Raw genomic sequence first — 13,975 nt, forward strand, 5'->3', positions numbered from 1 at the left:
AGCTTTGCTAAAGCTAAATGATACCATTTAGCAGAGCTAAATGATACCATTTAGGTCTGCTAAAGCTAAATGATACCATTTAGGTGAGCTAAATGATATCATTTAGCGGTGCTAAATGATACCATTTAGCTCCCGAATATTTTTCCGCGGAACTTTTCTACGTAACATTTTTCCTCTGAGCCCCTCATATGTGTGTCTATATTTGAATCGGAATAACCTAAGCAAAAACATCACAATTCACTGATTTTATTTTATTTTCAAATTTTGAATTTCGAATTTGCTGAATCTCACCTAAGTTCCCATAAAATGTTCCTGTTTGTGATTTTTATCATCCGGAATCCGCAGTTATTACGAATACTTACAGTGTTTTAAAATATTTTGGATTCAATGTGTACCTCATTTAGTATATAAAATCACTGTCCAAATAGAAGCTTATCCACCTTCATCATGCGTCTTGCTGTTAGAATCGATTGCGCATTCAAAATGAAACTCAATGCCATTTGTTTAGTCCATTTAGTATTAATTTAATTTATTAAATATGTTTTGATTTTGTTTATAATATTACTAAAATTACAAGTTTTCAAATGCCCTTGAGTCTTCTGCTATGCGAAAAAAAATGAAATAATAAACAAACAAATTATTGAAGAAAAATGTTCGTTTTCCTCGGCTGAACTTGTGTTTGTTTTTAGCTAGAGCGTTAATGTTCGTTGCACCATCAATGAATAAAATTTTGCAAAACTGTCCTCTTTTATCATATAATATTATTGTGACAGATCATATAGAAGGATTCATTTGCTGCTTGAAAATAATCTAATGTGTGTGTGTGGCCTTTGCCCGAGTCAAACGGTAGGCAGTATTTAATTCATTCTAAAATTATTTCATTGAAAAAAATCAACTATATTTTCTGACATTGATTCTCAAATTTAACAGACACATTCATCATTTACTATACGCGGAATTAGGCATTTTACTATTTAAGTCAGTTGTAAATGTGTGTGTGTTCCATATGAAATTTCAGCAATTTGTTGTGTGTGTGTGTGTGTGTGTGTGTGCTGGATGGACAAAAGCAGCCAACAAACAACATTGGACTAATTGATGATGCTGCCTTTGCATATGTATAAAAAAATATTTAGTTGTTAATCGAAAGTAAAACACTTACAAATAGACTAATGATAAATCCATGGATTTAATTTGCAAATGTGTGCATTTCATAATAGTTACAAGTAATGAACTTGGATGAAAATCATTTTCATGCCATTTTTTTTTTTCAAAGAAAAAAAAACCAATTTGATTCTTGAAGCTAGTGTTCGTAGTATGGCCGCAATTCAATAGCCTCGGCTTCAAAGTTGTAAATGTTCTGGCAAGATGAATGAGTGCTGGGCACCATTTGATGTATACGTGTGTTTAATGCGAGAAAACATTGAATTGAAAATGCGGAAAGTGATGAATATTCAATGGGTTTTTGCGTGGGCCGGTTCGCCTTCCATTTACAAACAACACCAAGTGCTTCTAAAATTTGTCGACGCACATGTGTGTGTGTGTGTGTGTGTCTGATTTCAAACGGAAACCATACGCTAATCGATTCGCCGCATTTCTAAAGACATTCCACATCGAAATCGTATGTATTTAGTCAACAAACGACCTACTTCAGCCGCCGTTGCCTTTAATTTATTCGCATGTTGACCTCTTTTATTCGGCATTCTTCAGCAAAACAGCCAATTTTCATCATCATTTTTGCGCCACGCCTCCGACGAAAAAGAAACCCCTTAACCTTGGCTATAGAATTATAATTTATACAAACGTAAGACTTTCCATACACACATACACTCAGCCAGTAATTCATTCACTCAACCAACTGAAAATTGTATTCATCGCATTTTGGCTCTTGCACTCTCTTCACTTGAATTCCATTTGCGAGGAAATTGGCCGCATTTCTCAAAACCGACTCGACTGCTTGGCACATGGAAAGCACCGAACAATAATAACATCAAAAACATTTTGCCTTGTGCGTCTTGCAAAGTGGTTAGTTGTAAAACATGACATATCGGAAGTGAACGACAGTTTTATTCCATGGAAGTTTTCGCCAAACACCTTTGTGGAAAACAACTTTCGGCAAAACTGGACACAACACACACGCACACTTGTACACACATGTTTACAACTAACCACTCGATCATCGTCACCATCAAATTCACATACAACTTTTTGTGAAATTTGAATAACATTCATTGAATCACGCTTTTGGTTTTATTCAAATTTCACAAAATTTCGACACTCTTGTTGCACGTTTCGGTAATGTTCAATTTTGCTACGAAGAGTGCATCAAATCGAAAATTTCATGCATGAATTTGTGGTCCATTGACCATCAAATTGGTGCAATGGAGAATTTCCATCGAGAAAATCGTCCATTCTTAGTTGCATAGACATTTTATTTTGCACTCTTCAAATGAACATTGTGCATTGAAGTTCGTTGTTGTACTAGGGCACGCTTTCAATAGCAAAAATTAAATTATTGTCATTCAAAACGAATGAATGTGAGCTTGATGCATGCTCAATTGCTCATGTCACCGAATGAATGTTTTGAGAAATGTGTTTGTCCTACTCAACATCGGCAATATCGAATTTATTTGAAGAAACAACTCACGCGGCATTGAAATTCCTTCAAATAATTTGAAAACTAAAATTGAAGTGAATCAAAGTCAATGCTAGCTAATGCACACAGCTGGGCCAATTCACATGGCTAAGCCAATTCAAAGTTCATAATAGATTTTTTCTGCGCTTTTTTTCTTCTCTTAAAAGGAGTTTTGTAAAATTTGCTGTTGGTTTGCCATTTTCAGTCAAAATTTATCATCACCAAAATCCCTTACAAATTATCTATGAGTGAACGAACTTCTTATCGAAATAACGACACTGGTAATTTTTTGTTGTTGTTGTTGTTGTTGTTGTTGTTCTCGAATGCATTTTCTGTTTGTTTCTTTATAATAATTAAAATTAGGTTGTCTAATACTAAATTATCACAATGACTTTAAACTAAGTGCAAATAGATAGATTTCAATGTTTTTTGTTCAAATTTTTACATTCCTTCTCTGCAGTTTCTGTGATTGCATCGAGTGAGAAAAAGTTAGGGGGAAAGAAATACAAAATTTCCTTTGGATTGCGTGGAGAAAATGAGAATTTGATTCATTTTCAGTGTGCATGATTTGCGAACAATCTACCAAAATTCAAATCTATTTTTTATTGTTGGATGTGGCATATTTTCTCTGTACACAATTCCAACGGATCACTTGTGACTGTGAATTAAATCTACATTAATTACAAAAGAAAAAAAAAGAAGATTTCAAACAGGTTGAACAACGATATATTCAGAACAATTGAAAATTGTGGTGTTCATTTGATTGATGCGTACAAAATACACCTGAAACTGGCAGAACGAATTGAAATCTATTTGTATTTATTCTAAAAACGAAAAATTTATTCAAATAAGCACATCACTTTGTTATTTATTTTTATTGAGAGCTAAGAAGAGAGCTTTTTTGTTTAGTTTTCAATCGACAAAATTAAACGTTATAGCAGCTTACAATGTCTAAATCTTATTGTTCGATTCAGTATTGAAATAGTTCGCCAAAACCAACACATTTACAAATATGGGATTCTAAAATACAGTTTATAATTTTAGGTGTCGGATGGATGGGGAAGAAGAGCGGGATGTGGTGTGTGTGTGAAGAAGGGTAGTTGTTTAAATTAGTTTAAAGATCAGTATGAAGAACTGGTGGTCGTTCATTGAGTCCATAAAGACTCATGGTGTCACTTTTGGGGCTTTGCATTTCGAGGTGTCGACTTTCGATTTGTGAGCTTTTGCTACCGTCGCTAACTTGTTTATAGCTGAAATTGAGACTGCATGTGGTTTGTATGGGCCGATCACTGCCACCCGATGCCGCTAAATTATTATTACTTGCATTCGTTACAATAATACCGCCGGCCGTGCCGCCCGTTTTCGTTGTCGAGCAAAATTTCTCCGAGCTTCTTTTGCCGAATCGTGGGAAAAAGCTATTTTCCAGCTGCAGTTGTGTGTTAAAATCTTTGCCCGCCGTACAGGTGAACGCTTTCAGGAAGGATTTTTTAAAATTGTCGCTAAGGAATGCGTACAATATGGGATTCATGGCGCTATTCGAGTAGCCAAGACAGCCGACCAACACGAATAGTGTGATCTGTAGACGGGTGTTGCAGGTTTCGGGCGATGATGTGATTAGTGCCACCTGTGATATCCAATACGGTAGCCAACATAGTATGTACACTGTGATCACAGTCAACACCAATTTGGTGACCTTACGGTGTGATCGTTTCTTTTCTTTGGATCGAGTTTTTGGACCGACCGTTTGTAGCTTACGCAATACCATCGAATAAAATGTTAGAATCAAACTTAATGGAATTGCAAAACCGAGTATCAATGAATAAAGTATAAATGTTGTACCCGCTGCTGGATCATTATCCTGTTGTGGCCATTCAATGTTGCACGTTAACTTTTTACTCTCTTTTTCAATGGTGGTCGCATATAGCATGACCGGCAACATAATCACGGCCGATGTGGTCCATGCAATGGCCGCCACAATTTTCGCAACGAATGGCGATCGATATCGTGTCGATGAAACCGGATGACACACCGCAATATAACGATCGGCCGACATAATAAACAAAAATATCGACGATGTAAACTGTGTGATTGATGTGGAAACCATGTACGCCTTACACATTGCCTTGCCGAATGTCCATTCGCCGACGTGCATTGTGATGATCAAAAATGGGACACCAATTAAATAGCATTCATCGGCAATGGCCAAATTCAAAATGTACATATTGGTAACGGTTTGCATTTTGGAGAATCGTAGCACCGCATAAATGACTAGCGTATTACCTGAAATTTAATCGTTTCGAAGCAAAAATTAAGTTATTAAATCATTTTGATGGCAAATTTTCTTCATAAAGATTTTAATAGTAGCAATAATTACCGAACAGGCCAATTATACACACAAGCGCGTACAAAATCATTGATATCAAATTACCGGCCGGCAATTGAATGGATGGACATGATATGTAGGTGTAAAATGTTAAGTTGTTATAGTAGTTGTAGCTGGCATTAAATTCGTTGACGCCATCAATGCCGTAAAAATATGGCGGAAATGCGTGCAGACTGCCATTGGCATGCATATCCGTTGGATTAAGTAACTTATTTGGCATCATAATTTGAGCCACTTCCGATGAGTTTGTCACCGAAACCATCTTCGTCTTCGTCGTTGTTGTAATCGCCTGTGCTGTATGCGTGCCCGCGCGTTCCTTTAGCACAATGTCACTGATGATGATTCAGAACATAAGAATAATAAATGTTGGTATTTCAGTCACGGCATCCAATGCGACCATTCCATTTGAACTATCTTCATTATTTTTATTGACAATCACAACTGCTCTTTTACTCTTTTGCTCTTTTGCTCTGTTTCCTCCGCTTAATTCCAATTTGCCGCGTGTGTGATTCCAACTGAAACGAAAGAGAAAGAGAAAAATGCGCAAAGTATTAGTTAAATTGATTAAATCCAACGACTACATTGCCCCAGATTGTTTTTTTCTCTTGCATGTGAAAGAGTGAGTGGGGGGTAGAGCGAAACAGAATTCAAAAATGCTGTTAAAATTTCCACAGGCATCAACGATAAAATATTCATGAAAATGCCAACGGAAATGTTATCACGCTTCCGAAACAACTAACATAAAACAAAGACTGTGATTTTTTTCTACTTTTTTCCCCTCTTTTTTTCTGGCTCGATTCCCTGTTCTTTGCACGCTACATTTATTGCGAAAATGTGTGAAATATGATAATTGGAAAACTTGCGTTTATCTTTTGTAATCGTTGCATAATTTATGACTGTGTTCGCTTTAGCCCCAAAAACCTTTTAGCATATGCACATGTTTAGTGCGACAGAGAGAGAGAGAGAGAGAGAGAGGGAGAGAGAGAGACAGTAAGGTAAAAGTTCATCGGCTGTCAGTTTGATTTGAATTTAAACTGCAAAATCACTTTGAACTGGTGCCAACAGCTAACGACAGAGAGGAAGTTAGAGACGGAGAAAGATAGAGTGAGGTGAATAGAACGAATAAGCGTACCGTAATTGTTAAATGAAGAATTTCAACATGTAGTCACAAAGTAATGTTCTGCTAATGTTATCATCACACTTTTCCACCGTCTTTGTGATCAAAGTGTGTAAATTCCTCTCTCCCACACAAGTTGTCGGTAGATCTTTCGACACCACACACGAGTAGTTTGCTGCAAAGTTTTACAAAACTCGATTTAAATCCTTTTTTTCATTTCTCTCTTCTTTTTCTTCTCTTTCTCCTTATTCTTCTTCTTCTTCTTCAATGCTTGCAATGTGCTGAAGTTCCAAGGTAGAGATCACCTTGTGGAAGAATGTTTCCTTCACCTCAATTTCAGCAAAATGCACACACATGTCAACGAGAGAAAGAGATTACAATTTATTGTAAGCAAACCATAAACTCTCTGGGAACAAAGAAAAAAAAATCATCGAAATGCTCATAAACAAAGTGCTAACAAAGAATACACAAGCCGCTCTAGCATCAAAATATGGGCCTGACAAATGAAGCGCGAGCCATTTGAACGCACCGAATAAAGATTGACAGTGGGAGCTTTTGCCTAATGTGAAAAATATGAAAAACAGGCGCATCGTAAATCCGCATCCATTTGCACACGCAAACAACTCAAGAAAATGAAGCGAACCAACAACAATAACGGAAAAAAAAGGAAATTTTCAACGTATAAATATTCATTGGCAAGGCAATAACCTCATAAATTCGAATGTGAAAGTTACCCTCTTGTGTGTGCTTGGCAATTTATTTCTTCGTCTTATATACAGTTTTTTTTTGGTCTTGCTTTTGCAATGATATGATTTTCCGCTGTTAGTGGAAAAAATGTGAAAAATAAAAGAATAATACGACCAATTCTCGGCTGTGTCATTGTGTTTGTTCATTATTACTATTATCATCATCAGCCCATAAGCTTTTTGCTTACTAGCTCGCCAAATAGTGGAATATGGCCTAAGTTATAGCTTTGAATGTCGCGAGTGATCTTCTTTTGCCTTTCAAAACGTAAAGGAAATGCCGAACCATTTTTAAGATGAAATACCCGCATCCCACATTCTCATCAATTTTAGTTAAATTAAAAGCGATAGATTTTTTTGTTGCTGTTGCTGTTACGCTTGGTCAAACCGTGACCACTGCAATGCGTAATCACCATACACTGTGTGCAAATGAAAAACTGGTGACCAAAAAACAAAAATCACCAACCCACAATTACCGAACTTTGTGATTTGCATTTTAATTTTCAAACCAATCAGCGTTGAACTGTTGACCATCACTTTTTTTAAATATGTAATATTGTTTTCATTTGTAACCCTTTTTTCGTCGATTTCCACATAATTGATTCACAATTTTAATCGCGCTCTTTTTTACTTATTCATGTGGATCGAATGAATTGGTGTTGGGGTTTTTAATGGAAATTCAACGTTTTTTTATCTCAGTCATATTAGTCAAACCGAATGTAAATTTCAATATAGAACATTTTGGAACAAGAGCACAAGGCTTCGCTTCGCTCCGCTCCACGTTGAATTTTTTAGGAGTTTGAAATTGTGTGGTTTCGTCTGTTGCAGGACTACATAAGATGTAAAAATCGAAAACCAAAGGAAATGTATTTTTCTTATGTCTTGACCTCGCGAAATATATGGCAAAATAGAGAAAAAATGTCTATACGATTTAGAAAACTATCTACAATCCTTAGTTGCTCCAAATTTGGGAGTCTCTCTTCAAGTGGTCTAAAGAGATGAAAAGAAAAATCTCTATAAAAATCCGAACAATCAACGATGGAATGAATCAATAATTGGGCATGGCAACATATGAAGCATGACAAATAGCTACAATGTTCTCATTAATTTCTACCGTGCGACTTGTGGCTCATTGATTTTTATGAACAGCAATGAAAAAAAATTGATTTTTTCAAATGTTGTGTTGAATCATTTGTGTAATCACGATATTATAATGCATGCAAGTTGAACAGGTACAATTAATGCGATTAACACTGATTGGTTAGGATGGGTAAATATTTCATTATTAATGGTTCGAATGAACATTTTTTTTCGATACAAATCAAATGGACATATATTTTGTTCACTCTCTCCAGCACGTAGTGACAATACAGACTTTTTAATCCGATTTTCTCTCTGTCTCTGTCGTCAATTGAAGAAAAAAAGAGAGAAACATATTTCAATATTTAACCCAAATTTCAACGATAGACTAAATACACTTCAAATTAATTATAAATCATGAATATTTGCTGAGCATTGCTATTCATACATGAAGTGGAGCATCAAAATTAACTGGATTTTATCGCGTCATCCACATCATTATTTCGATTTATTTCATTTCAACATGTAAAAAAAGCGATTCGAAGTTTGCAACAACAACAAAAAAACGACCCGTCGAAATGAAGAGTATGTAAAGTCTCGATAGAAAAAAAAAACCATATTCCGTCTCAATTTTGAAATTTCACAATATAAATGGCATCAACGCCGTCTATAATTTGCCTACTAACGAAATAGACCTTGTGAATGTGATTCAAATTCAGCCATCGTATCTAATTGGATTGGTATACCTAGATAACAAAAATGGAAACGAGAACTTTATATCCTTTGAATGATGTTTTTATTGATTGTTGATTGTTGGAGAGTATATAAGTTATAAAAAGAAAATAAAAACCCACCTTGGTGCTCCTCATTCTTATTGCCACTTTATTTTCATATTGTTCACATTTTGAATATAAGCACGGAGGTCGGTTTTTTTTATTGATAGAATGGAAGAGCATTTTCTTGGAAACCAATTTATTTAGCTTTTGATATAAGAGCATCGAAATTTGTGTGCATTAAAGTTAAGTCCATTTTCCAAAACGATCACACACGTATCTGGTGTAATCTTCAAATTGGTCGTACATATTAAATGAAGCCGTACATATCGGAGCTTCAAATGATTTATCTTAACGAATGGAATGATTATGGATTGTGTAGTAGCAATTACGCACTTTGGCCATAAAGAGTCTCATCGACGGAAATGGAATATGATGTTGTGGATTTTGTATGGTTTTTCGAAAAGACATTAAAACTAAAGCAGTAATGAATGAGTGGGATAAGTCAATTAAATATGCAACCAAAGCAAAATTTGGTTGAGATTAAAACCAAAAGAGAGCGAGCGAGCAAGCGATGGAGATAGAGGGATGTTTTGTGTGAATTGAATGGATAGTAAGAAAACAAAGAACTATCACTATTGAGCATGGTGCCAAATTGATGTTTTCATGCGATAACGTCGTATTTTCACACAGAATTTTCTGATTGCAGCTTGAGAGCAGAGCGATAAAGGGCTAAAAGACATGGAGGGTGGGTGGGGCGACGAGCTAGTTCGGTTGGTGTTCACGTATTCAATGTTTAGTGCTCATTTATCGTTTGCACTTGTCTTCGTGTTTTGAAACACTCAAATTCCGAAAATCGCAATGGTGAGATTGCACTTCAAATGGTTCTGTATGGATGTAGATGCAGTGAGTGTGTGCGTGTGTGTTGAAAAGGCGAGCTAGATTGAGATTGAGGAAGCGAGTGAGTGAGCGGGAGAAAGAGAGAGATACCAAGTGACAAAGAGATTGTACAAAACGCACAAAAACCCTTGTCGCTCATTCGGAGTGAATTAAATCGAATGAAAATAATAGCGACTATCTAATGAAACGACTTGTACTCAACGACTGTGTACATTATGTGATTGTGCCAATGGCAATATCAACAAATTTCAACCACTGAAACCATGTGCAAAATCCGCACTACACACATGCTCACACACTCGCACACACCACAAGACAAGACATGACAATCGCAATTTGTAATTGAACCCGCCATTAGTTTGGTTTTATATGAATGCGGTCGCTTTACGAAATTGAGTTGTGTGCGGGTGTGCATTCGGACTCGTGTCTCGTCGCTTTTAATTCGTTTCGATTGGTGGCAGTTAAAGTCTAAATTTGATCAAATCGATTCCATTAAGCGAATGGCTCTTTCATCTCCACTACAATCTACCGAAATGGGCAGGAGAAACACAGAGCGAGAACGAAAGAACGAAATAAAGAGTGAGAACGGTAGAACGGTGAAGTGCATCAATCGACCGCACCAAAGAGACACACCAACTTCGTTTTCTGTAAATGGCAAATTGATGCAAGCTGTTGTGAATAGAATTACAAAACAATGAATCCAATTTTAAGTGATAATAAATTCAATTTCTTATCATTTCGAGTTGGTTTTATGGCAACCCATGAATTGCTGCTGCTGCTGCTGCTCATCACCAACACACATACACAATTTGTGCAAAGAGAGAGAGAGAGAGAGAGAGATAGAGATAGAGAGAGAGAGATGGCGTGATGGTGGAAGCTGCAAAGTTTCCGTTGAATTTTAAAAAGCATCTCGTTAAAGTGACACTCATTTCCCCGGCGATTGTGATAGTTTGCTTGTTTGATAAATAGTTTAGCGGAAGTTTACATTCTCTCTCTTTCTCTCTTGCTCGTTGTGTATGTGTTTGTCTTGCCTTCCGTTCGTTCACTCCTGCTCTTTGTATTGCACCCGGTTGTAATGGACGAAATTCAAATACGTATCGAAAAAGTTTGTTCTTCTTTTTTTCTTCTCTCTTTTCATTTCTTCTACAAAAATGTGTGCTACATATTTTCACATCTGCCATTTGAACAATAATAACAAACAATAGTGTCGCTGTGAGAGCAAGGGATCTTGTGTGCTGTTGTCCTTGTTGCTTACTTGGAAAATTGAATTTTGTGTGATGACAACGCGCTCACGCTTGCACAATATCGCCTGTGTGCACGCAATTAACGCATTTGCACATCACAAGCGTGCCCGAGATAGAACCAAAACTGTCACAGAGAGAGAGAGAGAGAGAACGAGCAAACGAAAGACAGAGAGAAATTTCCGCTTTTTGAGGAAAATTGTGTCACCAATTATCATTATCTACTGGCCATTGTACCATTATCGCATTGCAGTTGCCCCAGGTCGTCTTCTTTGGATTGTGCGCTCTCTCTCTCTCTCTCTCTTTCTCTCTCTCTCTCTCTCCCTCTCTCTCTCTCTCTCGTTTACGCTCATATTGATTGTGCACCAAACACACTATCTCAAAACTGATGGCTTTGTGCCATGCAACACAAGGAAATAACAACACAGAAGAAGGTACAAACATTTGTTCAAGCTTGATTGCGATACAAAAACGATGCACACTTGTATACACACGCACACACACATACTTACCCCACCACCTCAAACTCTCCCCCACACATTCACGTTCAAACAATTGGAACGCTGCTGCGAGTTGGAAAAACAAATTTGCGACTTATGGAACACATAAAAAACAACAACAACAACAACCACCAGCGGAATGCAATCTGCCACTCGGATGAATTAATTGCGTACACACAACGCGAAAGAAATAGTTCATTGTTCAATGCTCATTCATTGCACACAAAACAGAGAAGAAGCAGAAGGGAGAAAAAAAAACATATTGCGATTTGGTGGCGAGCAATTTTCTTACTATGCCTCTTCATCATTTGCTCTTGTTTGTCGCCGAGATTGTTTCCCATTTTGCACCATCGTCCTTGTTTCTCATACACAAATCATATGCCACTTAATTTGCGGGCCGAAGCGTAGAAACCACACTCGCACCGATTATTCAAATGGATGTAAATTTCGATTCAATAGACCGCACATGTGAAAATAATTAATCATAATTATCGCGGTACAAAACACACACATACACACACACACACCACTATTTTGTTTTACTATTTTCGCCTTCTCTGCTCTTTCTCTTTAAATTGAGTGTCGTATTTAAGTTATCGTACGCAGAGGGCAAAATTGCTGAGATTTTCATGGCAGCGATACTTTTGTGTTTGTGTTTGTATGTGACAAGTTGCCGGTTGGTTAGTACTTATTAAGCTGCAATTTGCACTCATTTCTCATGCAGCAGCAAATTTGTGCCAATTTGTCGGTGATTTCGTCGGAAAAGTTTTCCATTCTTTATGACGCCCGCTCCACACATTTTGAATTCCAATGAAATGGGCAAAGATTAAGTGCAAATAATGCAAAAAGTAAAACTTTGTTTTATGGCACGTACTAAATGTTCATTGTAAGTCAAAAATGTTTTTTTTTGCACTCATTGCTTTTCACACTTTCTTAACGTCGGCAGAAGAGGATGCTAGGGTGGGTGTATTCTTTTGGAGTTTTTTCGGTGACTTGGCTCTTTAGTTTCGATGGGCGAATGAAATTAGCCGTGGTGAATGCTCGAGAAAGTTAAACATTCAAAATAAACGGAAATCACATCAAATTATGCTCGATATTGAATATTCGACAGACGCCGCCGCTGCGTGTACGTAAACGCCCTTGAATCTCGATGGGGAACGAAGTTGTTTCAAATGCAATTAGCTGGTGTATGCATATATAAATACCTATTGAAAATGAGCGCGAATAGGATCGACCAATATTCATTCATTAAATGCGAAAATAATTCGATTCATTAAAAGTTCTCGAATCGGAGTACGCGTATTATGCGAGCGCGAGAGCGATGGAATGGGGCAGATGTTTCATTGGCTGAAAAGTTCAAATGTTGCAAATTTACATTTCAACTTCAAGTGTAAAAAACACATTTGAATAGGTTTCGAAGTTTGTTCTTTCTCCATTGCGTGCACGAACTCTTGCGTTAAGGTGGATTTGTGTGTTTGGTGTCAATTACCTCACGAATTCAGAGAGGAATTCCGTAAGAATTTTTCGAACGGTCAAAATTGAAAGCGTATTAAGGAATTTCCATTTTGTTAACGGTTGTTTTCCACCAAAATATGTGCTGTAATTCGTGCGATAGCTCATGCTTTCTCGATTCCCATCTCTATCTACCAATAGCTCCGTGCGATACCACCACTCTGCTGACTTCCAAAAGAAAATGAATTGGCATCTATTTACATAGTAATTTTATGCTATCGTGTCATAAGATTTGGCCCTTGGTCCGCATCTCTCTCTCTTTCTCCTCCTCTCCGTGTGCTTCTTGTACCGGAATTCATTTATCGCATAGCGAAAAAGCTAATGCTATCAAAATAGGGAAATGCTTTATGCGCTCGAGCGAATAAATAATGCTCAATTTCAATAAATCCATTCTATTGACTTTTAAAACGAATCGGTCCGCATTCAGTCGTGCCGACAATTGTCGCTTCTAATTCCGTCGGCAATAAAATATAACGCGCGTGAAAATATGCACAAGTGTTTTTCTGCATCTTCTCTCTCTCTCTCTCTCTCTCTCTCTCTGTGTTTGTGTGTATTTATTTTAATTCATCCGTTTTCGACCCTTTTCATTTCTTGCTTTCTTCCCGTCGTCCCGCAGTAATGGTTGCTTTCTTGGCACTTCTGTGTGCGACCGACAACGATGTGAACGAACACGACTCTTCGGCTCTCCCCCCAAAAAGATCGTATCAAATTAATAATTATTGACACAGAAAACAATGTTATTTTGCACGATTGAAAAATGATGGTCGATGTCGTCATCGTCATCGGCATCGGCATCGGCTTTTGCGCAATTAATATACGTGTCTGGCGCAAAAATCCGAGAGAAATAGATAGAAAATCAGAGAGAAATAGATAGAGAAAGGATCTCGGGAGAAAGAGAGCGACTGTGTCTCAAGAGAGATGGTTTTGGTCATCACTTGGAATTATCTGCTCGTTTGTTGATGCATTTTTTTCTCTCAATCTCATGAGAGAGCGCGAAAAATCGCTTCAAGTATTGTGTTTGTGTGTGTGTGTGTGTGATCTTAGGTCGGGCGGAGAGTTGGTGGCCGATCGGAAGGAAGTGGTGAAAACAACGA

General features: G+C 37.2%; 1 protein-coding gene across 1 annotated transcript in view; it reads right to left on the minus strand.

The window, feature by feature from the left end:
- Window positions 1–499: 499 nt before the first annotated feature.
- Window positions 500–13,975, minus strand: part of LOC129575215 (somatostatin receptor type 2-like) — a 90,998-nt gene continuing 77,522 nt past the window's right edge. The window contains exons 3-4 of the mRNA XM_055458290.1: window positions 5,007–5,530; window positions 500–4,912 (exon numbers count right to left, since the gene is read on the minus strand). Coding sequence (XP_055314265.1) covers window positions 3,747–4,912; window positions 5,007–5,277 — 1,437 coding nt within the window. The 5' untranslated portion in view covers window positions 5,278–5,530 and the 3' untranslated portion in view covers window positions 500–3,746. The remainder of the gene's footprint in view (window positions 4,913–5,006; window positions 5,531–13,975) is intronic.

Source organism: Sitodiplosis mosellana, unplaced genomic scaffold (assembly GCF_009176505.1).
Source record: "Sitodiplosis mosellana isolate CC-2019 unplaced genomic scaffold, AAFC_SMos_1.0 Smas_scaffold_6166, whole genome shotgun sequence".
NCBI lineage: Eukaryota > Metazoa > Arthropoda > Insecta > Diptera > Cecidomyiidae > Sitodiplosis > Sitodiplosis mosellana.